Source organism: Rhamphochromis sp. 'chilingali', assembly GCF_963969265.1.
Source record: "Rhamphochromis sp. 'chilingali' genome assembly, chromosome: 15".
NCBI lineage: Eukaryota > Metazoa > Chordata > Actinopteri > Cichliformes > Cichlidae > Rhamphochromis > Rhamphochromis sp. 'chilingali'.
The window spans coordinates 8893944-8919607 of record NC_137942.1 but is presented as its reverse complement, the minus strand read 5'-3'; the positions used below and the strand labels follow the sequence as shown (position 1 = coordinate 8919607).

General features: G+C 39.9%; 1 protein-coding gene across 1 annotated transcript; it reads left to right on the top strand.

Annotated features, from left to right (window-relative positions):
• The first annotated feature begins 7400 nt into the window (after window positions 1-7400).
• On the top strand, window positions 7401-23973 carry cntnap1 (contactin associated protein 1). The gene is made up of 24 exons (XM_080905640.1): window positions 7401-7529; window positions 11837-11938; window positions 12427-12620; window positions 12900-13053; window positions 13331-13534; window positions 13758-13942; window positions 14039-14188; window positions 14363-14624; window positions 15167-15316; window positions 15414-15588; window positions 15954-16060; window positions 16175-16297; window positions 16671-16874; window positions 16984-17140; window positions 17213-17340; window positions 17445-17618; window positions 17723-17941; window positions 18048-18287; window positions 18361-18600; window positions 18762-18889; window positions 19354-19447; window positions 19568-19798; window positions 19891-19935; window positions 23248-23973. The coding sequence occupies exons 1-24, from the start codon at window positions 7469-7471 to the stop codon at window positions 23445-23447; spliced, it is 3927 nt and encodes a 1308-aa protein (XP_080761766.1). The 5' UTR covers window positions 7401-7468; the 3' UTR covers window positions 23448-23973.
• Window positions 23974-25664: the final 1691 nt, after the last annotated feature.

The following is a 25664-nucleotide window of genomic DNA, read 5'->3' as shown; positions in this document are numbered from 1 at the left end:
AGACAGGGTGATATTCTATACCCGAAGCATGTGTCGCAAGTACCAAGTACGGAAAATGTGCAAGAAACATCACAGTCTATTAAAGCGATTTTAAGGGTCTTTTTTATACAGCAGCTTCTGTCAACTAGATGTTAGAAAGATTTCAATCTAGGTATTTAGATATATTGATACCATTATTCATTCCAGCAGATAAATGAATGCTTTTAACTGTAGCATTGCTGATTCACTGTTTAAATTCTTCAGACTTTACTGTACTTAGTAATTATATTTGAAAAGCACGCATTCCTCCGCTTTGGTGAAAATGTAAATAGGAGCAGACATGATAGCAGAAATGTGGTTATCACTAACTGTCATCAAAAAACAAATGAGGAGGGGATGTACTGGAATCAAAGAGGCATAGAGAAAGATGGGAGACTGATAAAAATCAATAGTCAACTGGAGTAGATAAACAGCCAGGGCAACTGAAGAATAGACACAACATCTGACAATACAAACAAGCAGAGATATGCCCTCATAGTATCTGGTATTTTTACATCAAAGAAGAGGTAAAAAAAACAAAAAAAACAATAAGACTCCTCAAATAGTTGTGCTGAACATATCTTCTTACTTGCTGTTTACAATTTAATCGTACAGGACAATCACGCTCTCCCTCAGTCCTCTATTTTTTTCCATAGTTTTTCTAAAACTTTTATCATCCCGTACTCGGGAATATCCAAATTGAAATAATTTATTATAAACTTTTGGTGTCTGGAAGTCAATGATACAGTAGGTTAAACACTGTGAGTGTTAGAGTGAGGGAGAAGATAACATATTGACAGTTAGGAAGGCTGGGCAGAGAACCAGAGTCCTTCAGCTATTTTTGGATGCCGACTGTGTGAAAGTATGCTGAATGCAGAATAGATGACACATTGCCAAAATCTGAACCTGCGTTGCATTAGTGGTGTCTGTGCAAACTTGAATTTCTGTTCTTAAGCATATACATTTGCGAAAAAGACGTGCCTTGGCACAGAGGCACATGTATGCATATTCTAACACTTATTTGATGGAAATAATGCAAAAATTACTCTGCATTTTAAGAATGGGTTGGTTGGTAGTCACCATAGACGTGTCATCGGGATTTGCAGAATCACTGGAAACAATCTGCTGTTTGTAAAAGAGTCCAGTCCTGTGCATCTGTGCAAGGGCTTGCTCTTGCTTCCTGTGTTTAGAGATCAGCCTCGAGAGCAGCTCTTACAAGTACAAGCAGTATAATTACTGAATATGGAAAAAGTGCCCACTGCTTTCCCTCAGTCTGAGCAGTGGCCCTTCACAGAGCAACTGAGTAAACTTCAATTCCTTTGGTCCTGTTTATCAGTATGAATCTGGATGTTTTTGCAGAAGAAAATAATTGCACACTCCTGTGATTTTGGGATTTTCCACACTTCTGTAAACAGGATCTCTCAGAAGCTAAAAGTTTCAATAAATGGGTATTGAATTCTATTAGGAGGAAATCAAATATACGATGATGCTACAAAGAGTGGAGGTCTGCGATTCATAGGCTCACCTGAAAAAGAACAAGGTAAGGGATTTGAGACATTTCTGTATTTCAGTTTAAAGCAGAGGGACAAAGAATAGCGTAAAACACAAAAATTTAACCTGGCCTTAAGGTAAATACGCGAGTTTACAACTTGTTTGCATTAGTTGGGATGCTAATTAACAGCCTACTGGTTCTTTCTTTCCTTAGTCTGGCAGCATTAGCCCACACATCACCACATATTGCACTTACCTGAACCCACTACTGTATCGTAACAAAGTTTGATTAATCTGTTTGCATTTAAGGAACTGTGCCTTACTAAATAAACGGTGTGTGCTTGAGACAACACACGGGCGTCCCTCCATGTGTTGTCTCGTGTTTCCTTGAGGGCTTGAGCCAAGCTGTTGCTAGGTGCCATGACCTCCAAGAGCAACATTCATGGGTAGAGAGGGTGAACCCTGTGAGGAGGACCAGGGTTGTATTTTATTTCTGCACCTCCCCCTACCACAAACACACACTGTATACCACAAAGTCCCAATGGGCCTGGCCTCTGGCTAGGCTCGTTCACTCAAGTTCATCATTAGCATCCATTTATATTCATAACTAATGATCTCTCATAACTAATGATGTTTCTTAACAGGAAGCAGTGCAGTCTATGATCCTAAGAGGTAGGATATTTCAGTCTTTCCCCCCCAGTGATTAAGGTTTTAGTATTAAATAGGCTACTTTATACACTACATTGCAAGAAATAGCCCTCCCTTGCTTTGGCTGCCCATCAGATGCCCTAGCCCCCACCCCACCTAGAAGCTGTGAGTGGAGTGGGGCCCAGCGTTGAGGGGACAAGTTGTTCTGTAACCTCACTGCCAAAGGTACTTTACTGGAGCACAGAGCTGAGCTGTGGAAGGGAAGGACACACTTTGCATGTCTAGTCAGATATTTAAAGAGTGTGTGCATGCATAGCAAAGTGTATTGTAGAGAGGGTTCGGCAGAACGTTGAAGAAAAACAGGCCTTGAGAATTAGCAATTGCACTATTGCAATTACTGGAGTATTTTCCGGTGTGTTTTTTAGCCAAAGAGAGAAGCATTCAGTTGCCACTTTTTAAAAACAAGCACAGAAACATTGTTGGTTAGCCAACCTGACCACCTTTATACGTTGTGACTTGGCATAAACCCTTTTCATCCTCACTCATCATCCTTCCAGCTGCAACTGTCATTTACTACAGACAGTTTCAGATTAAACAAAGCCCGAGGCAGTGCAACACAGGAAAAAAAGACAGTGGGCAAACAAACTGGGAGGCAGACTAAATACTGCGGCTTGTTTGCTTCGTGAGGGAAATACAGCCAAGGAGTGTGTATCACTCATTGAGGCTATACATGTGCCTATATGTGAACTTCTGCGTGTGTGCCGTGTTGGCAGCAAACATCAGAAACAAAAGTGTCTCGACTCCATGTAACTCAGGCCACAGCTGCTCATGGTATTTAAACCCAATGCAGGAGCCTGTACTGTTGTCTTTGTGGACTTGTCATTGTGTTTATACCAACCTGTCTTGTCTGTATTTAAATCAAATCTGAAGACATGTGCAGGTGTGTGTATTCACAAATATAGGTCACTATTTGTGCAAAAACGGTTGACGGAGCGCAACAGATGTTGTCCCTTGGCATCAGTCCTTTTCTTCTTTCAAAGTGAAGGAATAAAAGTACATTAAAACAGAATATAAACCACATGTACTCTAATCTTCAAGTGCTATGTCTTTTATACGGTATTTGCTAAGCAATACAGATACTGTAGTAATACAGAAAGGTTACAAGACCTATAAATAGAAAATATATATAAAAAACAAAACAATAGGAGAATTGGATTTTAAAGGGGTAATGTAAATGTTGATCAAGTGTGGAACTACAGTGTTTAGGGTTCTACATGGGTCCTATCAGCTTAGCTAAGTATAGTACACGGTGCATGCTGGGTTGACCTGGAAACCCCTGACATTGAATCTTTGACAGGACTGCACAGCTTGTGTCTGAAGTGTTGCTGGTGATTGATTGCATGAAAAAATAAATACTGAAATACTGAATAAATACTTCAAATACTTCAAACACAGGACATAAAAGTGTTGTGTAACACATTTTGCTTGTTGAAATTTCAACAGAATCTATACCACTCTCATGATTCCATGGCCACATTATTCCTTACACAGCATTAAAACTATAAACATGGAGGAACGCACTAGTCAGATTCTGTCCAAAAGCAGCCACATCTACTCACCAGCACCATTAGAGCTCACTAATCACTGTTTTACTTTACTTTTTCTAATCCTTAGAAAAGAGATAAAGCCAAAAATAACAAGTTTTCTTTGCTGACCCTTTGACAGATTTTTTTCTTAGCAAAATCAAGTTGCAAGTCAACTATATTCTCCCAGAACGCACGTATAGCTTCTACACAACCTCTCAAAAACCACATTTTTCTTTGAACTGAGGTGCTTGCACAGATTTAACAAGAACAAAAAAAAAAAACCATCAAATTTTTGAGCTTTGCAAAGACTAGATGATGGGCTCTGTTACTTTGGACAAAGAGTGCTTCCTTTTGCTTCTAGTTTTGTTAATTGAGCTGGTGCATCCACTTTTGGTGTGAGTGGTTAAAGAGGTTGTGGCAGCTGTCTTGAGCTAACACTGGGGGAGAGCCTCCAGGACCCCTGTACTAGTTTGCAAATCCCCCGCTGGGCTCACTTTTAGCTGGGATTGGCCCTCACCAGCAGGAGGTCATACTAGTGTATGGACACCTGAAAGGAAGCTGTTTTAATTGCTCTGTTTACAGCCCTTTACGCACCAGTATGGAGGGACACCAGGTTCCCATAGTTTGGGATAAAAATAAACACCTGTCTCATCAGTGTCTGACTATCTTGCTGAATTATCAGGTTTCTGGCAAACATTTGAAAACCAGACACCATCAGCATTATTTACATCTGTTTTGCGTTAACATATCAGCTACACATAAATAAAGACAGCACTTACCATAGAAACCTTTCCAGATCCTTCCATCCATCCTCATGACAGTGTTATTCTATGGTAACAGGTCAGCAAAATTAGCTCTTGGAAACATCTAGGCATGACCCTTGTTTATGCGTAAATGTGTGTTTATATGCCCTCTGATATGGGCTCGACAGTGTACCCTCGTACCCTTATAGCACATGTCCTTTTTATTCTGGAGTGGCACCCCTATGGAAAATACACATTGTGCTAATGGGTGCAGACCACAGTAAAATGCGATCCCAAAGCACAAAAGGTTATTTTAAAATCCAGGGCTTTGTGAGAAACAAGACCATCATAGTTCTCCAATTGTCAGTTTGTTTTTGCATGTGTGTGTTTTTTAAAGACAGAGAATATTTTGTGATTCAGGTTGAATGGGAAAACCCAATTTCCTTCGGGGTCAACCTTCAGGATCAATAAAGTTTTATTGAATTGAATTGAATTGAATTGAATTGAATTGAAAAGAGAAAAAAAAGCATGAGACTGATGTATACACGATTATGGAAATACCTTCTTACTTCTTTATTATAAATAATTGTTTGTGTATGGTTTAAGGTGTGCCAGGTTAATTTTAGAAAATGAAAGCTCCCTCTTTTATTCATTTAGAATTTAGAATTTTGAACATTTTTGACAACATGAAATGTTTCGAAAGACCTGCAAAACAGAGTTAAAACAAACATATTGTGTGAGATAGTTGGATGGCAACCAGCAAAACTGCTGCTCAAGTGTTGTAATGTGAGCAGACCCACTGTACTGTGAGAAGCAGCGACCCAAGTATGAGCCATATCTGACATCTAGTGGTGAATTGTGCAGTTTTGCTGTTACTCTTGTGTAACTGCTCCTGTACCTAACCTGCAAAAATGCTGCACATGAGCACATTAAAAAAATACACGTTAATTAAATAAGTCTAAGTTCTCTTTCTGTTACCTGAGTTGTAATGTATATTACTTGGGGTAACAACTAAATGTAAAGTGAAGTGGAGTTTTTCCCTATTATGGATTAATTAAGAGCATTTTAACAAAATATTTAAAATATTTTAATAGTTTTTTTTAATCGTGACCATTGAGAACCATTGAGAATCACAACACCCCCTCCAAAAAACCCCCACACATATTATCTGGAAAGTCCACCACGAACTGGTCATATTAATCATTTATCACTTTTAACATTGAGTTGTTTTATCCAGATGAACTGTTTAACCTCAGCCAGCATTAGGCTATCATCAGCTCTCTAAAGTCACTATAAGGTCAAATATAAAAGGTAATTAGAGAATGAGATGGCCTCCAGCCAGCCATATCTATAAGCTAGGTGCAGATGTGCTGCATGCATCTACTGCATGCACCACATTATATCTAAAATAATGCCCGTTGAAATTAAGTAATCCTCTTTGCTTGCTGCCTTACCATAAATTACAGTATACTGAACTATAAATTATCCAAGCTGTGTGAGGGTGTTAAACTCTTTATTTTCCTCTCAATATTAAGGTCATCTTATCGGAAACAAGTACATCTGTAAAATATTACTGATTATTGTACAATCCACTACTTTAAAACCTCAGTTGAATATTTGGGGTAGTAGGGGGTTTCAAGAAATTTCTACTTTGACTGTAGAAACTTTGCTTTCTGTCTCTTGTCAGTTAGACAAATCCATATGCAAAGCCTGGAGACTATTTGCAGCCACTTTCTGGTGCTGATTTGATGTCCTATTTTACTCTCCCGTGTCAATTTCTCCTGCTTGCCATTGTCTTCTCTCTGCAGATATAATTCTGTACTTTTACGGTATTTCGGGAGTGAAAATAGTTGCAGCTTACAAACAGACAATCTGATTTGATTGAAAACACGTAAATCCCACGATAAAGGCATTCAATCTCACATCATCACTGACGCACTGCCGTCCCATAAACCCAATTCTTAATCCCAAAGCCTCCCCCCCCCTTTTGTGGTCAGTGTGCCACCCATCGCCATAAATCCCTCTCCTCCGCATCATTCTCACCCCGCCCCCACTCCATTGTGCATGTGAGTCTCCAGGGATGAATCTGAGTTCAGCCACAACTGGCATCCTTAGGCTATGACCTGTTCTGTTGTGAGGGTTGCACTTGCACGAAATACCTGGACAAGGGTCACACGAGCATCAAGCAGAACAGTGCAGCCTACTGGTCAGATGTGATTGTCATAGCCAACTCTGCGGTTCTGCTGCTGGTAAAGGATATTACTGAGCGTCATCTTATTTTTGGAAGAAGTTCACGTCTGCGTTCCCGGAGAGAAAGCGTTCTTAACCAAACCCTTGAAAACACGGGGCACAACCGGACAAGTGGAAGCCATGAAAACAGTGCCAAAGGATGATATGAAATATAAAGGAAAAGAAAAGAGGAATGAATATTCAGAACATTGATATTTAATCGAAAACTGATTGAAAACTGATCACTTTGACCAGCTTCACGATATTGATTTGGGGACTGAAATCACTGTATTCTTAGTTGCTGTGGAGAACACCTGACAGCTGCGGATTTTAAAAGTTTTTTTGTTTCTTTTTCTCCGCCTATCAAATTTCTTCTGCATTTGAAAATCCAGGCTCCTGCGTACGGGACCCATCTGAATCCTGTCTGAACTGCCTGCAAGCGCACCGCTTATGCAGAAAACTGAAAAGCATGTTGATTGCCACCATACAGGAGCTATTGCATTCCATTACGGTCATGTAAATAAAACCATTAAAAGGATATAAAAGAAAAGTGCGCGCTCTCGGCGAAGCGCAGCATCAGCACCAGCAACCGATGCGCGTCCCCGCCCCGGTAGAGGCTGCCCGAGATCCCGGGAAGAGGAGTTGGAGCAGCGCGAGTTAAAGTTGGGCTAAAGGGGGGGTGAGAGGATGCTGCAGAACAATCTACGATCTAATTAACATAGCATATGTGGATAAACGTGTCCTAAGTGAAGGATGACTTGCAAAACACTGAGCATATGCCTCTTGTTTTGGGGGTTTCAACATTGCTCATCACGTAAGTCTTGTGAAACAGCAATTATTCATCTACTGTCGCTTGCTAGAATATGATTAAAATATTTCAGGGTGTATATACATGCATTATCTGCAGACTGTTTAGTGTCGGATCATACGCTGACGAAAAAGTTGCATTCTAACACGCGATAACCTGATGAGTGAAAAATACCACTGGAGGGCAAAATGTAGCCTGAGATGTTGGGATGTTTGAAGGGCAACGCACGCTGCGACGAAACCGGGCATTGTGTTAAACGGACACGATTTCATTTTCACGGCTTTCTTTTGGCTACTGAACATTTCAAAGCACGAAAAGTGTTGAAGCAAACCACGTCGGTCCTGCAAAAGGTGCGCACGGCGATCCCCCTTTGCACTGGACTGTCTGCATTGCAGTGCTTTCTCCCAGCCTGCACGCAAGTTTCTGCAGCGTGCGGGCTCAACTCTATTTTATTTTAAAAGCGCAGTGCTGTTTATGTTGATTCAAATATAATAATATACACACACAGTGTATCTTCTTGTTGGCGAGAATCGGTTGAGCGATTTTTAATAGCAACGTTTGAGAGAGCAGGGCTCAGCGTCCTGACCGGGACCAGCCCACTGCAGTACTTTTTTTTTTGGGAAACCTAGGTGTCCATGAGCTGCCCAGAAAGCGCTGCATCTCGCTTTTAGCTTAATGGGAAATCAACATCTGCTATAAGACTGCTGAAGTGCTTCAGTTGTCTTGCAGGTGACAGAATAAGGAATACGTTTGTGGGGGTATGTTTGGGGCTAAAATTGGGTAAGGCTAAACACCCACCTAGACCCATTCACCAGAGCTTGAATGCATACCGATAAGCGTTATGTGTGATGTCACTGTCAAGATGACCTCAGAGAGTCTTCACTGCTTCTTTAACGCACACTCCCAGATACTGGCTCATTAGTTTAGGTAAGAAAGATGGAGGATGGACTAAGGTATGACTTCCTGTCACTTTGGAATGTGAAATTCAGAAATTCAGATACTGACTTACCTCTATCTATCTATCTATCTATCTATCTATCTATCTATCTATCTATCTATCTATCTATCTATCTATCTATCTATCTATCTATCTATCTATCTATCTATCTATCTATCTATCTATCTATCTATCTATCTATCTATCTATCTATCTATCTATCTATCTATCTATCTATCTATCTATCTATCTATGTGTTGTTGTTAGGTTATTGAGAACATAAATGGTTCCACATTGTAGTATTGATATATGCCTTTGAGATATCCCCTTATGAGAAATTATAACTTTGCTATACAGGAACTATTTTTTTTTTATTTTGAGAAAAAGAGAAAGTTTCTCTGTGATGCCACGCTAACTGCAGAAGATGAACAGAGAAACCAGTTAAGCTGAATATGTTTGTCAAGTGCATTCGTTTGCTGATTTCCAATCAATAAGTTGATGTCTCTGTGTTTTATCTACAAAAGTTCTGATGATAGTTTAATGCAGCCCTGTGGTCTGCTGTGGAGACATGCACAGTGGAGCTGTGCCAGAATAAAATGGAGTCTTAGATCTCAGAGCCTCACCCCACTAAATCATCCTGGGGTGAGGCTGAAACTCGCTCTCTGAAGTGAGAGTGTGTGTGTATGTGTGTGTGTGTGTGAGGAATAAGAAGGTGGAATACATGTGAATAAATCTAAAGCTTATAGTCTGAATAACAAGGAACTAACTGTTTGGTTCATGAGAGGGGAATTTATATCTAAAGAAGCTGCAATAGTCATTTAGATTTAACTTTAAGTCTCAGCAGAACTCTGATATTCTGTAGTGTTTGTAGTTTTGGTCCTTGGTAGTCAGGCACCACCCACTGTGATGTCTGCCCAAATATGAATAATTTAGCAAAACCTTTCTTGCCATTCTTATGTGCTGCTTTGTTGCAGTATGTTTTGGTATGTTTGGAGATGCCCGCATTCAGTGGATGCCTTCACTCAGACAGGGTTGCTGTGTGAATCGTCAGCAGCCATGCATCACAGAGCAGCGTCAGTCAAAGGAGGTGCCTCTGCATACTGTATGTAACCGGCAAAAACGATGTGTCAGCCCAGACAGGCCTACCCACACTAGCGGCAGAATGATATTTCAGCATGAGTGGTGCTAGAGCTCTACACAGCTACGCTGTTCTCCACAGCCTCTTAATGATAAACGGAGAAATAGACTACCCCGTGTGGTGCACAGACAGGAGGAGTGCAAAATCACAAGTAGCAGGGTACACAGGCTTCAGGTATGCTCTAACTGCTGCAGCATGACAACGCCCAATAGGGAAGAGACAGGCAGAGAAGGCAGAGAACATTATGCGATGATGATGATGATGATGAGCAAGAGTAATGGGATACAGTGAAAGCACGGAAGATTGGAGGGTTTTTAGAGTTGGGGTGGAGATAAAGAGAGTGGTATCAAAAGGAGGGAAAGGAAGTGAGACAGTGAATAGGTCTGGGTGCGGAGTGCGTGACATGCTTTTCATAAAAAGGAGGAGCTGTGTGACCTAGGTTACCTTGATGCAGTCTAAGATGAAGCTGTTAAAGCCAAACACCATTTCATTTACTAGTAACTGAAGAAGTTAAAGAAGTAATTACTCAAGCTACGAATAGAAAAGGAGCTTTTTTTTATGTGATTGCATCTCAAAACTTCAAAGTATATGTATTTTTTGTGGGACTGGACATTTGAGGGTGTGGTTCACTTGAAATGGCTTTAGAGCACAGCAGTAAAGTAATGCAGCAGAGATTTGTTATTGATTATCTGCAGAATAGCAGGCATTTCTGTATCACAAAGAGAGAGAAAGCCATTAGAGAAGAAGCTGAATCAGAAAGTTCAGCACATTTCCTCCCTCTGAATGTGCAGCATGCCCTTGGAGAGATGTGGACGGAACTCATTAAAGTTGTTTAAAATTTCAGACTGTGCTCCACTTGTCCTCATCTAGCTCCATTTGCAGTCAGTATACTAACTCTGCTAACATGCCTTGTCCTTAGCTGCTGGTTACCATGCCTTCTTCTGTATGACCTCCACGAATGTAAAACAATGATTAAAACTCCTGTTTAGTAGTAAACAACTCCAAACATTTAAGAGAGGATTATACTGACACTGGTGGAAGGTCAGATAGGAGCTTCTTCCATTTCAATAATAGTTATACATAAGCAAGATTAAAACATTTTATTTATTTATTGATGCACCTGCTTTGTCTTTCATTGAACAAATATTATCCCTCTAGGATTTTGGTTTATCTATTTTAAATGTCTTAAGAGTCTCAAGGAGCATATTTTGGCACGTAAAATGAGAAACTGTTTCCTTTACAGCTGGAGGTGAGGGCATCAGCCATTTATCCCCAGCCACGACAGAAGCAAGATTAAGTAGAATTATGGTCACTTTTAACAGCCCTCAAGCAGGGAGCAAGTCTGAGCAGATGCGTGATGGCCCCATTAGCCTTATAACCACATGTACAATAGCAAAGCAGCATGACAGCGCTCTCTCTCTTTAAATATTATATATATATATATGTCTGTATAATAATAATAATAATACATTTTATTTGATGGTGCATTTCTGAAACCCAAGGTCACCTTACAAAGAAAAGAAAGATATCAATAAAACAGTAGATTAAAATACATTAAAATACAAAAAAGTAAGATGTGTATTGAGCTGTGACTTAAATAAGGGAAGGGAATCTATATTTCTTATGAGAGGAGGAAACGAGTTCCAGAGCCGAGGAGCAGAGCGACCGAAAGCTCTGTTCCCCGTAGTGATAAGACAAGCAGAAGGACCAACAAGATGAATTGCAGATGAAGATTTGAGAGAGCGGGAAGTTAGTGGTAATATGGAGCAGATCGCATAGATAGGGATCTGTTTAATTTCTGTTAAGTTTGAGAAAATTAGAGGAGAATCATGATCTCATCTCCATAAGACAGAAGGGATGAATTAGGTTTGGAGGAAATGTAGAGCTGGGTGTCATCAGCATAACAATGAAAATTGACATTATATTATAAACGTATTATTATTATTATTATTATTATTATTATTATTATAGTTAACATGTGTTTATTTTAATCTGCAAAAAAACAAACAAAACAATACTAAAGGTATTAGTGCTTTGCTTTGAATTTAATTGAATTAATCCGAGTAAATGTGTCTCCCAGAGAATGCAGTAACCGCTAATTAATCTCCAAGTGGAGTTTTCTTATCTAGCTGTGCAGGAGTGCCTGCTGTTGTTATTCATTTCGAATGATGCATCGTTATAAAAAGCAACTTTTTAAAACACCTTCTGACGTTGGTGTTGTCCCTGTTTTCACTGCAGGAGAATGTGCCGATCCACTCATCTCTGGGCTGTATGCGTCCTCCTTCCTGGCCTCTTCCAGATATAACTTTCTGTACTCTGCCAATTTTGCCAAACTATATGGTAAGTTCTTGTAATGTAGAGCCAGTCCTTAACTTTATGCTAGTTATATTTGAGACCTGATTCACAGCACAAATTCACCGTAGTACTTCCATTCAGATCCACTATCTATAAGCCATAAAGTAAGGGACTCTATCTTAAGGTGACAATACTTTCAATGGAAATGAAGAGAAAATGATATAATTTATTTAAAAAATCCTGCGACTAAAACATAAAATCATGTTTTATTATTTTTTAATTTGATTGAACCTTCTTTTAGCAAAGGAAGCTATTTTTTTTTTTAAACAAAGTTAGCAACTAGCAGGTAAAATAGAGTGTTTACCAGCTATGATGCAGGTATTTCAAACACAGTTTGATAAGTAGTAGCATACACTGCATACTGTGTAATCATTCCAGTAAGATTTAAGGTTAGCTCTGTAAGGTCACAGTTGTATTTCCAGTTATTTGATTCTTGACAAATTTGATCAAATCTTTCGTTTTCATGCCCTCAGGCAGCAGTGGCTGGTCCCCTTCCCCAAGGGACAGACAGCCATGGTTGCAGATAGACTTGGGCAGGAAGTACCGACTGGTGGCAGTTGCCACTCAGGGGACCTTCAACTCATATGACTGGGTCACCAAATACACTCTGCTCTACGGAGATCGACCAGACTCCTGGACGCCGTACATCATGAAAGGAGGCAACTCTGTAGGTGTCACTGGGCCCTAATGGCCGTGGTGGGATGAAAGCCATAAAAGGGATGAGTCGAGGATTAACTAGTCAAATGTAATCTCTATGGCAGATTTGGGATTCAGTGGGTGTTCCATTATATTCATTGCCACAGGCTGAAAAACAAAGACAGCACAGAATATTATCACTGACAAAGCTAATCTCATCATCAATTCATCATCGCCTCTTAATAAGGCTTTAACACCATAGCAGTGGCTCAATAACTCTCCACTCTTCTCCTGTCTCATCTGTTTGCAGACGCTGCCTGGTAACTGGAATTATTATCAGGTGAAGAGGAATGTCTTCCATTACGCCTTTACCGCTAAACATATTCGTCTGCTGCCTCTGGCATGGAACACAGAGAATGGGGGGAAGATTGGTGTGAGACTGGAGCTGTTTGGCTGCCCTTATGGTAAAAATGACTGAAGGATGCTCAACATGGATTTCCTGATTCTAACTGACATCCAGCAGTTAACCATAGCTCTTAACTATATTTTTAAAACATGCCAAATGTGCTATACTAGTTCCATATTCTTTCATAAGCGACTACTCTCAGTACTCTTCAGTTATTTGAATGCATTACGCAAGCTAAAGTGCCAAACAATTTCAAGGAGCTCAAGGACAGGAGCCATGTAGCATACTTGCCACATTACTCTTTTAAACTGAATCAGGTTGAAATTTTGTTGCAGATTCCTATGTGCTACAGTACAATGGAGATGACTCAGTGGTCTACAAGTATCCTGAAAAAAAGTCCCGTACGCTGCAGGACCACATTGCCATAAACTTCAAGACTCTGGAGCAGGATGGCCTTCTTTTGCACAGTGAAGGGATTCAGGGAGACCTCTTTACCCTGGAGCTGAAGAAAGGCCGGCTTTACCTGCACATCAGTCTTGGTACAACCAGCATTAAAAATTGTTTTGCATTTATTGTAACCAGGAACTAAAATCTTTGTAAGAGTAACATCCATCTCAGAGATAACCTGAAACAAAGCCGAAGTGTCACGGTAGGGATCTTGGTATTGCTGGTTAGGTTGTTGAGTTAGGTCTTTCAGTTATGCCAAATATCTTAACATGGTTTGAACATTTTTATTCAGTTCCTTCCATGCTGTGTTTGCAGGAAGCAGTAATGTACACAAAGTTAATGGACGGACTACACTGACCGCTGGCAGCCTTCTTGATAATCTCCACTGGCACTATGTCACAATCAAACGTTATGGTCGACAGGTGAACCTCACAGTGGACAGTCAGACAGTGACAGCAATATGTAATGGAGAATTTACTCATCTGGATCTAGATAAACAGGTACTGTCTGGAATATATTCCCCTTTAACTGCAGAAATATTAGTGAATGTAGGACAATGCGCTGGGTATCTGACTGTCTTAATACCCGATGCTTAGATCTATGTAGGAGGAGTAATAGAGCAAAACATGCCTCACCTCCCTTCCACACCAAATTTCGCGGGCTGTATGGAAAACGTCTTCATCAATGGCATCAATGTCATCGACAAGGCCAAGAGAGAAGATCCCGACATCCATATACCAAGAAGGGTAGGGCTCTACGATAACTCTAATCCATTATATAGCAACATCATCATTTTGGGTAATCGCCTTTAAAATTTGAAGCTTCACCCAAATTTGTCTGTTTTATGTTCACAGTTTAATCACAAACACTGTCATTCATTTCAGTGTGGCTAATGAGGTCAATGTTCTCTCTCCATCTAGAAAAAGATGCATTTTACCTGCCGTGACATTTTGCTGAAACCAATGACCTTCGCTGGGCCCAATAACTACCTGCAGGTGCCAGGGTTCTTCAGGAGGCCCCGCATGTTTGTCAAGTTCAAGTTCCGCTCATGGGACTACACAGGGCTCCTGCTGTTCACACGTTTTGCTGATGATCTGGGTGCTCTTGAGCTGGGTCTGAGTGAGGGACAGATCAATGTCACTATATTCCAGCCTGGCAAGAAGAAAATTCAGTTTGCTGCTGGTAGGCTTTTCTCAGACACATATTAATGATCAAGAAACAGACCTCACAGCCCATTGCTCGCCAGTGGTGCTAGTTTCAGTCAATATGCAAATTTACTCTTTATAAGGGTGGGGGAACCTGCAGTCAGCTGAGACTGAAGCAGTCACTTCGATGAGTGACGAAATGTTTCTTCCACTGAAAACTTTATGTCCAGATGAACAGAATCAACTTTTTGGGACTTTGTTAAAATAAGATTATTAATGCATCACATCTTGATTGTTTGAAATCCACAGTGGTGGTATACACAGGCAAATCACAAAACAGTATCATTGTCTAAGATCTTATGGATGTAAATGCATGGAGGGTCAGGAAAGCTCCATAGTAGAGACATGCCCCTAAACTCTATATGGCCAATTCATGGCAACCTTTACCTGACAACTGAAAGAATGGTTAGCATTATGCATGTGATTTTTGTACTGATAATATGTACAAAAACAACTGTACATATCTGTACTGATAACATAATATGACAGCATCACAAAGGGCTTCGTCTTGTTCCACAGGATACAGACTAAACGATGGTTATTGGCATTCAGTTGATTTGGCAGCCAGAGACAACCTGCTAACTCTCACTATTGATGAGGAGGAGGGCTCACCACTAAAGATCACCAACCCTTTCACTATTCGGACAGGCGACCGCTACTTTTTTGGAGGTGAGTCGATTTCTCAGATAACTGCTAACAACAAAAAGATCAAATAGATCAAATCTGTGCTCATCAAATCTTACAAAATTTGCTTTCCTCCGTTTAGGTTGTCCGAAAACTAATAACACAGTCAGGAAATGTGAAACCAAGCTGAATCGCTTCCATGGCTGCATGCAGCATATCTTCATAGACAACGAACAGCTCGATATTGACATTATTCTGATGCGACAGTGGGGAAGATATGCCGAGCTGCTGTTGGGCACCTGTGGGATCACTGACAGGTGAAACACACTATCAGTCATTCAGGAAACCTGACTGATTCCGTTTAATTAAAAAGATACTAATACGGCACTGCAATAATGAGCTATTAGTGTATGTCATGCTGAATCATTTATCATATTTATTAATAACCCATATGTAATGTTTGTGGACTACTTGGCCCCACATTGCTGTCAGACATAACTGTTTGGTGTGTCTGGTTTTTAAAAGTAACTTGACCTCATAAACTCTGTCTAAAGGAACTTGGCGGGACAAAAATATCACAAAAGGAGAATAGGATGGTGAAAAAAAAACACTGGTTATTTATGTAAGTCGCTCACTTTTTCAATAACCAAAAACTTAGTATAATAATCTCTTTTGTCTGCAGATGTACTCCAAATCCATGCGAGCACGAAGGTAGATGCATCCAGTCTTGGGATGACTTCATCTGCCTGTGTGAGAATACAGGCTATAAAGGAGAAGTGTGTCACATGTGTAAGTGCTAGCTGATAATTGTAAAACGCCAACACTTTCTTAAATAAATAACACCTTGCTTGTGTTATTTATACTCCTTATTATAATAAATTGCTCCATTATTTCCCCAAACAGCGGTTTATAAAGAATCATGTGAGGCCTACAGACTCAGTGGCAAGTATTGGTCTGGAAACTACACCATCGATCCCGATCTCAGTGGGCCATTGAAACCATTTGAAGTGTACTGCAAAATGAAATGTAAGTAGTCATTGTTGCTAATAATGCATGGCTGCAGCAGCACTGTGTTCAGTGTTTGATGTTTTATCTGTAGATTGCGAAAAGAGGGAGAGAAAAAAAGTCATGCTATTATGTGAGGGTAATGAGAAATGTGCACTGAAGTTTCAAGGGAAATTTAAAAAAGGATTTATATATCAAGAGAGATCCAGCTGTTGCTGTCTTTGCATCTGTCTTGTAAAACTTTTCATCCTCTGCTTCCTCCATATTATTATAGAGGAAGATATTATTATATAGTAAATTTCTCTTTAGTGTTTCATCATGTTCCTTACTTTCCCCCCATTATTCTCTTTGATCCTTTTCTGATTTGACTTACATCTATCAAACCTTTTTGCAGCATATAAAGCTTGGACAGTGATATTGAGTGATCGAGTGGAAGGTACTAAGGTGATTGGGAGTTCAATCGACAAGCCATATATAGGAGATGTCAACTACTGGAATGCCACCTGGGATGAAGTCACTGCTCTTGCAAACACCTCCATGTACTGTGAACAGTGGATAGACTACTCGTGCTATAAGTCCCGTATCCTCAATACACCCAGTAAGTAGGATGAGACAGATTTTAATAGGGTGCAGATGATCAATAAGCAAGAAAATATTGAAAATGAATTCATGTTTCAAACACAGATTCAATTTCTCTTTCAAAATAGATGGAAGGCCTTTCACTTACTGGATTGGTCGCAACAATCAGAGCCATTATTATTGGGGTGGGACATTCAGAGAAGTCCAAAAATGCGGCTGTGCTGTCAATCAAACCTGCGTCGACCCCAAGTTTCAGTGCAACTGCGACGCTGACTATAGACAATGGTGAGAGAAGAACACGCTGAACGTGTTTACCTTGTGACTTTGACATTAATAGTTTTCTTTGTGGCTTTTCAGGTACTCGGACAAAGGCTACTTGGACTTTAGAGACCATCTGCCTGTGAGGAGGGTGGTGGTCGGGGACACCAATAGGACCGGCTCAGAAGCACATTTCACAGTTGGGCCACTCCGCTGCCATGGCGACAGTGAGATTAAATATTATGGCTTTCGCAAACACATATGCTCATTTCTAGTGTATCAAGGGGCTCTGAGTTGTTTTTCTCCAAATTTATTTCAATGTTTTCCACAGGAAACATCTGGAACACCATAGCCTTCACAAAGCCCACTTACATAACATTCCCCACCTTCAGGCCTGAAACAACTGTTGACATCTCTTTCCACTTCAAAACCTACCGTGACCATTGTGTCTTCCTGGAGAACTCTGATGATCATCTTAGAAACTTTATAAGAATAGAGCTCAATAGTGAGTGGGTTCATCTGTTAGAAGGCAATTCTCAAGTTTATCCTATTAGAACTGTACATTTTGTAAAAAGTATTTTGCTAATTGTATCTTTTCTTTTCCTCCAGCCACCCAGGATCTTGCTTTTGTATTTATGGTTGGCGATGGCATCCTTAATGCGACCCTACACTCTCCTGTGCCACTTAATGACAACGAGTGGCATTTCGTTCAGGCCGAGCTTAACGTGAAGTTGGCTCGGATTAAGGTAGATTATCAGCCATGGGCAGTCAAACGCTTCCCACCTCAGACTTTTATCACCATGAAGTTCACACATCCTCTCATTGTAGGTAGGTTTCCTGAGGTGTACTTGGAAATTTCAAAATATAAAAATGACACAAATTAAATCAATTTAATGTGTCCTCTAGCCACTGATACAAGTGTTCTTTGTCACAGGTTCAGCCAATCGTACCTTGAGACCTTTCTTGGGCTGCCTTCGAGGGTTGCGGATGAATGGCGTGCCTCTCGATTTAGAGGGGAAAGTAAACGAAGAACAGGGCATAAGGAGGAACTGTACTGGACAGTGTCTTAATGCTACCATACCATGTCGAAACAGCGGGCAGTGTATCGAGGGATATGCTTCCTATACTTGTGACTGTAACAATACAGCCTTTGATGGTTTCTACTGCCATAAAGGTAAGTTATGTTCAGCACAACAAAAGTAAATGTAATGAAATGCAGACTGAAATCTAATAATTATTTTTCTAAGATATTGGAGCTTATTTTGAGATTGGATCATGGATGAGGTACAACATACGAAAGAAGCCAGTATCAGATGAAGCAGCGTGGGCCAACTGGATTGACCCGCACTACGACAATTTCAGTCTCGGCTACAACGATACAGCAGATGACATAGAGTTCAGTTTTAGCACTGTTCACACACCAGCCGTGTTGCTCTACATAAGCTCCTTCGTCCAGGACTACATCGCTGTCGTCCTCAAGACTGATGGTATGGAAAACTAAGAAACAATATTTGTTGAGAATGGGAAAGCCGTAACTTTGCACATAACCTCATTTTTAGGAGAGCGTAGGGATTTTATTCACTTGTTAGAGTTATTCAGCAAAACAGTACTGTATGCTATTGATTTACTCTCTTGCCTCTCCCCTCAGGTAGTGTAGATCTGAGGTATAAGCTGGGAGTCATAACACACAAGTACCAGCTGACTCACAGAAACCTGGCAGATGGATTCCCTCACTATGTGAACATAACCAGACACAACAGAACCATCAAAACCCAGGTTCAAGCTGTCATTGCTCCCACTGTGTACAATGTGATCTGTGGTTTAGATTACTTTCTGTGAAATCATTTATTATGTCTCGTAATTCTGAACATTACTTAAGGATACCCAACTAACTGAACTTCCCCAAGAGAAGCAGAATTTTCCTACAAATTATAAGAACAGTGATCTACACAAATGTTCAAGTAATAGTTTTACATTTGGGGATTAGATTTGGGGTCAGGTAAAAAGGCTGGAATCTTTACCTTTGATAAAAGCCAGGTTGGTAGCCTCACATTTATTACTTTCATATGTCACGTCAGAGAATGTCTTAAAAATAGTGCTTTTTATTTGGAAGTGCTTTATCTGTAGCTGGTTAACTGTTTATAATCATTGATGCTGGTCGTACTATAGGAATGCAGTGGTGTCTTTTTATTCTGCAATGTCCCTTTGAGGTGTAAAAACAAATGTTTCTCTATCCATAGGTGGACTACATGGAGCCTATTGTGGAAAAGATAACCTTGGTGGAAGATGCCAGGTTTGACTCTCCAAAGTCCATGTTCCTGGGCAGAGTGATGGGTATAAGGCTTATTAACGATCTGTTATTAATAACATCTTGCTGCAAGGATTTTTTTTTAAATTATTTTTTGTTTAATCAGATCCTCATCTCATGTTTAATTTCTGTATCGTTTCCTTCAGAGGTTGGTGACATTGACTACGAAATCCAGAGGCACAATGCTCCAGGCTTCATAGGCTGCATATCTGGGGTCAGATATAATGTCTATGCACCTCTGAAGACCCTGTTCCGTCCAAACGAAACAGATCCTCCAGTACAGACGCACGGCTATGTCTCTGAGTCTATTTGTGGTGCCTTCCCTCCTGTCCTCGGTTATGTACCATGGGAGGCCGACCCCTGGTTTACTGGAATAGGTAGAAGTTTATTTTTCAAAGTGTAACTCTCATGAAATAAAGGCATTATTGGTTTCTGTTCATTTCCTGAACTGTGCATCTCTCTCTTACAGAGTATATTTATATCCATGATGACCTAGGTCTATTTTGGATAACAGGTAAGAATCATTTTTACCTTGAAGTTGTACAAAACGTGTAATGTGACATTTAGTAGTTTATTTCATTTAATCTAAAGCACCACTCATCTCCTTCATTTCTGTTTTACTCTTTTCCTCGTGCCCCAGATGACACAAATGCTGTTTCAAATTCTCTCTTAGTTTTTCCTAAAATCCTCTAATCCAAAATTAGAGCAGAGTTGTCAGAGTCTGACAGGAGCATTTCAGTGGTTGATTCTTTCTGAAGGCAGAATTTCATTATATGTGGAAAAACAAAACATGTGTAAAGTAAATAAGTATTTTTCAAGCATTTCAGTTCATACCAAATGATAGTGTTGTCTATATTTGAGTGCATTCAGGTATACTGATTAAATAAAGAAAATTAGTGCAATGTATGAGTTATTTGATATATATATATATATATAATTAATAGCCATGAGTGTTGGACCGTACTTGCAACACAGAGATATAAGCTGTCATAACAATAACAATGCCAGCTGACTTGCTTTCAATATGCATTTATAGAAGGTATTTGTTATATAATCAACATGAATATTATAATGAGAACATGGATGTGGAGGACATGCACTGAGAGCAGATGAGCAGCCTGCAGCATAGTATCACAGATGAAAAAAAAATTAGAGCAGGTCCCCCTGATGAGCAGGAGAGGCTGGAGTCTCAGGATTAAACTGCAGCACAGAGACTCCCTGCTCCATCCCTGTCTGAGACCTTTACCGGATTAGCTATATTTAGTCTGCATGGCCCCAGCTTACTGTTCATCATTGATAGATGCTTTAGCTTAATAAATCATTTTGCTTCTGAGATATTATGCTAATACTGGACATCAGTATGTCATTAAAGATTAATGCAACATTCAGCTATGCTGACAAAGGTCCCTCCCAGATATCAGACATCTTCTCTGTCTGATATATTGTCATAGATAAAATGGTTATGACTCAGAAATTACACCTCCTGTTTTAATATTACCAATGAAATAAAATGCTAATCTCTACTGGCAGAAAAAGCGTTCACAGAGATAATAAGACCCGAATGCTCGAGCTCTACAGTGAATGATCCAGTGGCTCTGTTATGCTCTGGGGGATATTTAGTCAGCCTGATTTAGATTCCCCTTTTACTCTTTGAGGGAATAATCACTGCAATCAGAACGACATACATCTTGTGGAAGGACGGTCTTCCTCATTTTAGATTGAGGTAAACGTACAATGAAGTTTTAGTGAAAGGATTCAACACCATTTTAGGACACTTTATGTTGATTTTCCTTCCATTTCTACCCTTCTATATCTTTCCAAGAGACATAGAAATACTGTAGAACATCAGAAGTTATCTTTTTTTATACTTCACAGACCATTCTCTGTAACCATTTGCTGTGTTTATGAACCTAAGGCGCTGAGAACATTTTATTGGCAGAAAGGCTGGCAAACACTGTTGATGTTTTGCCATTTCATTACACAGCAAACAGTCTGAGCGACAAAAAACCTCCACACACCTACAGGCAATTTAATGCCACGATTGCACTCATTGAATTGTCAAATATTAAATGTGGTTGGTCTAAAAGCTCATGTACAGCTGGTCTCTGAATACTTACAAGCACTCTCTTTTAAGATGAAAAACCATGTTTGTAATATGGTCTTTCATCTTGAAGTTATAGTTGATGTCATTTCAATCTGATGCAAAAACTCATTTATGCCTTTGCTACAGCTGGATTACAGAAAGTCCATCTTCAAAGTCCATATTCATTTAGCAAATTCTAAATGCAGCTGCTTGGGAACTAAGGACAAAGTGCTTATCAGGTCACTCCAATCTTCAGAAAATTCCTCTAGCTATCTGAAAATTTCCTCTGGCTTACTAAGACCTTGCTTCAGAGAGTGCACTATTTCAGATCATATTTTAAATGTATCAAATCCAACAGAGGATTACTGAGGAGGAAGTGAGGACATGTATGGAGAGGAAGAAGAGTGGAAGGCGGTTATTCAGATGACAGAAGTGTGTGGGGATGAAGTCAGGAGTGACAGAGAAGTATGTGAGGGTGTTGCAGGACATGCATGAGGACAGTGGGACAGTGGTGAGGTGTGCGGTAGGAGTGACAGATGGGTTCAAGTTGGGGGTGGGATTAGCTTAGGGATCAGCGCTGAGCCCCTTGTTGTTTACAATAGTGATGGACAGGCTGACAGATGAGGTCAAGTAGGAGCCTCCATGAATGTTTGTAGACGATGCTGTGATTTGTATTTGAGAGTAGGGAGCAGGCCTAAAAGAGTCTATAGAGATGGAGGTATGCACTGCAGAGAAATGAAAGTCAGCAGAGGCAAGACAGAGGAAGAATGAGAATGAGAGGAAGGCAAGAGAGGCGAAGAAGAGCGTGCAGGCCAGATGGAGTGGGTAGCGGCAAGTCAGGTGAGATTTGTGACAAGAGTGAAAAGGAAGGTTTGTAAGATGATAGTGCAATCTGCTATCATGTATAGTGCAGCAATAACAAAAAGACAGGAAGCACAGGTCAATTTGGAGATAAAAGTGAGAAAGGCAAGGCTGAGATCATTTGGACATGTGCAGAAGAGTGTGTATGCTGAACAAAGTATGTTAAATATGGAGCTGTCAGGTAGGAAGAAAAAAAGAAGACCACAGAAAAAGATTTTTGAATGTAGAAAAGGAAGAAATGCAGAGAGTTATAGTGGGAGAATATGCTGGTGATCGGGTAAGATGGAGGTAAATCCATTGCGTCCCCTAAAAGGAACAGGCGAAAAAAGAGGAAGAAGAGATCAAACCCAGCAAAGAATGTCTCGAAAGGCAGGTCTAATTCCAGTGAGAGCGCATTCAGTATTTATAAATCACAACAACAGTTGCCTCGAGGCAGTTTATATTGTAAAGTAAAAACCCCCAAATGATACAAACAGAACAGAGAAAACCCAACAATCAGATAACCCCCTATATTTTTTGTCTTTCTGTATGTTTTGATGACCTTTCACAGTAAATCACACTAACTAATTAAATCACTAGTGTGAGCAGTGATTTCTTGTTCAGAGAGACCAAAAAACCACACATGCGCAGAATGTAAACATCACACTTAAGATGTTACAGAATTAGATCACAGACTTCTGGCACAGCAGAAAGAAAGCGTGTTATGTCATCATAGGCGACATGAGACCTAAATTAATTTATTCCAACAGTTTGTCTTGTTAAGATAAGAAAGTTGTACCTATCTTTGTGTCAAGCAACACTTGCTTGTCATCAGTATTTCTTGGAGCAGCTTTTTCTTCCAGGTCTTGTGGATAATGTCTGACTCCTATTCTTGTCCTTCAGTTATTGTGATCCTGGCGCTGTTGCTGCTCTTTGGAGGCCTGTACAGCATCTATGTGTATGCCTATCAGCAGAAGGGCAGTTACCATACCAATGAACCTAAAAACCTGGAGTCCCCCAGTAGCTCCAGACCCCTCACCGAGACTCTGAGGAGAGAAAAAAAGAACCTCCCAGAAATTGAAGAGGAGTTCAGGAGCGACTAGCATCAGAGAACCTCTTGGACAGTGGTTGGGGTTTTGAGTGGGGGATGGAGTGTGGGAATTAGCATCTACAAAACCACAGATACCTATATTAAGTTTTCTATTCTTTTTGTTTCCTGATTTTTTTTATTTACATTTTGGTTTCTGTTCCTTTGCCCAGTTGATTTGGATATGATGCCTGGTGCTCTACATAGTATGTATTTTGGTAAGTCTAGTTTTGCTGGGTTCAAAGTTCAAATCAAGCCCCGTGTTGCATGAGTAGCCAACAAGTCTCACACTGTATTGCAGGATGAAATACTGAAGTGCCTCATCTGAGCAAGCTTGATCTAAAGTACCCATAATAGCTTATTCAGATTGGGATTAGTTTAGACACTGTGGGAAAGGATGTTTAATTAGAACATCAGATTTAAGTGTTTAGGCTTTAATTGAGTGATTTCTTTTCTGAGCCATTTTTAAGACAGATGAAAACTACCAATAACCTACTGTATAGATTTATGCCATCCAAAATATACCTTTTGCTGACAATCTCTTCTGGAACCACTATCGACACCATAGTGCATAATCCATTTCGATTTTAAACAGTAAGAGCATCTGAAGTGGGGAATTAAAACAGTGCAAGGAAAATCAACACACAAAACTGGTGTTCATGGATAAAAAAAAGAAGCATCAACCGAAAAGGAATACACTGATAAGCATGGAGCTTTGTGATGATGAGCTTTGAGATGATACGTATAGATTCTACAAGGTACATATGCTTGTATTTGTTGTATTGAAGCCTATAACATTGCATTACATATACAGTGTCAGTAGAAAGCAGCTTTGCCGATTACAGTATGCTCAGATTCAAAACACATTCTCAACCATGGGGGCTTTGGACATGAGAATGTGATGATCTGAAGATACAGTACCTCTGGTTGTAGGAGCTAACAGGCTGTTGGTGTACTGCAGAATGAAAACAAAAAAAGTTCAAGTGATGAAGCTTGCCGGGGACAGAGTGAACTAGATCTTATTTCTTCTGTCTTACTTCTGGTTGCATATTATGATCAATCTGCCAATAGGTTGGTGCTACAGACATTTGAGTCTCTAACGTCTCAAGAGTGTCAGAACAAAAAGAGTATACAGTAAGTCCTTCCACAATCCTTTCTTTTTCAGTGAAAACAAATTTCAGGGAAAAGCTGCTATGGCCATATGGGAAGCATACATAGAACACACACACACACACACACACACACACACACACACACACACACACACACACACACACACACACACACACACACACACACACACACACACACACACACACACAATAACATATGTACAGAGGACCACAAAAATGTAAATGCTGATCTTTTTCTTTTAGCTCATAATGCTAAAATATTTTTCATGATATTGTAGTGCAGTAGCTGACCACAAAGTCATCACTGCTACTGCTGCTTGTTTAGCTGCTTTCAGTGAAAAAGTGGAAAATTCTACAGTCACATGAAATTTTCATCTCTGGCAAGATGAAATATCATTTGATCTGTGGTGCAACCAAAGCTTAGGGCTATCATCACTCACTGCAGCTCCTTGTGTACACTAAAGCACTATCGTGTATGTGGGAAACAATGAAAAAAGTAACACATTTGCAACATATCAGCTATGCATATGTAGAGCATGAGCGCACTTTGCAGTAACATGCAATAATATTAGCTTCTTCCAGCCACCAATAATGTTAATGCCTCAGTTTATTTTGCCAATGCACAATAGCAAGTAGGATGCAATGAGTGTATACGTAACTATATGAATAATGTGTCAAGTGACTTGTTTTTAAAATTCCTTCAGTTTGTACAAGAAAAGCTACAGTCAAATGGAACGGTTTGAATGTATATCCTCAGACTGTGTAATGTATGAGCAGACACTACACTGAAGACCTATTCTGTTTTTATTGTAGACTGCTTAGTACTGAAAGTAAAACTATTCATTGTAGCTTTTTAGAATGCTCAGGATAAAGAAAGTACAGTACTTGTTCTCTGTAGCACTAATACACCTCCAAAACTCAACATTGTTGGTTTTTCTTCCGTTACAGATGGACAGGACTGTGCGAAATTGTACAGTGAAAGAATGTACAGTAGATGTAAAAACTGCAATTACTGTAAAGGCACGACTTGCTAATAATGTATGAACATGTATAGATTTGGCCAAAACTGGCAAATACAGGCTCTATTTTTCAGAATGTAA

Excerpts from the sequence above, each read along its gene's own strand:
- cntnap1 (XM_080905640.1), top strand. The coding sequence starts at position 7,469 with ATGACTTGCAAAACACTGAGCATATGCCTCTTGTTTTGGGGGTTTCAA. Across the intron at positions 7,530-11,836 it reads GTTTCAACATTGCTCATCAC|GAGAATGTGCCGATCCACTC; the intron begins GTAAGTCTTGTG and ends TTTTCACTGCAG. Across the intron at positions 14,189-14,362 it reads ACATCCATATACCAAGAAGG|AAAAAGATGCATTTTACCTG; the intron begins GTAGGGCTCTAC and ends CTCTCCATCTAG.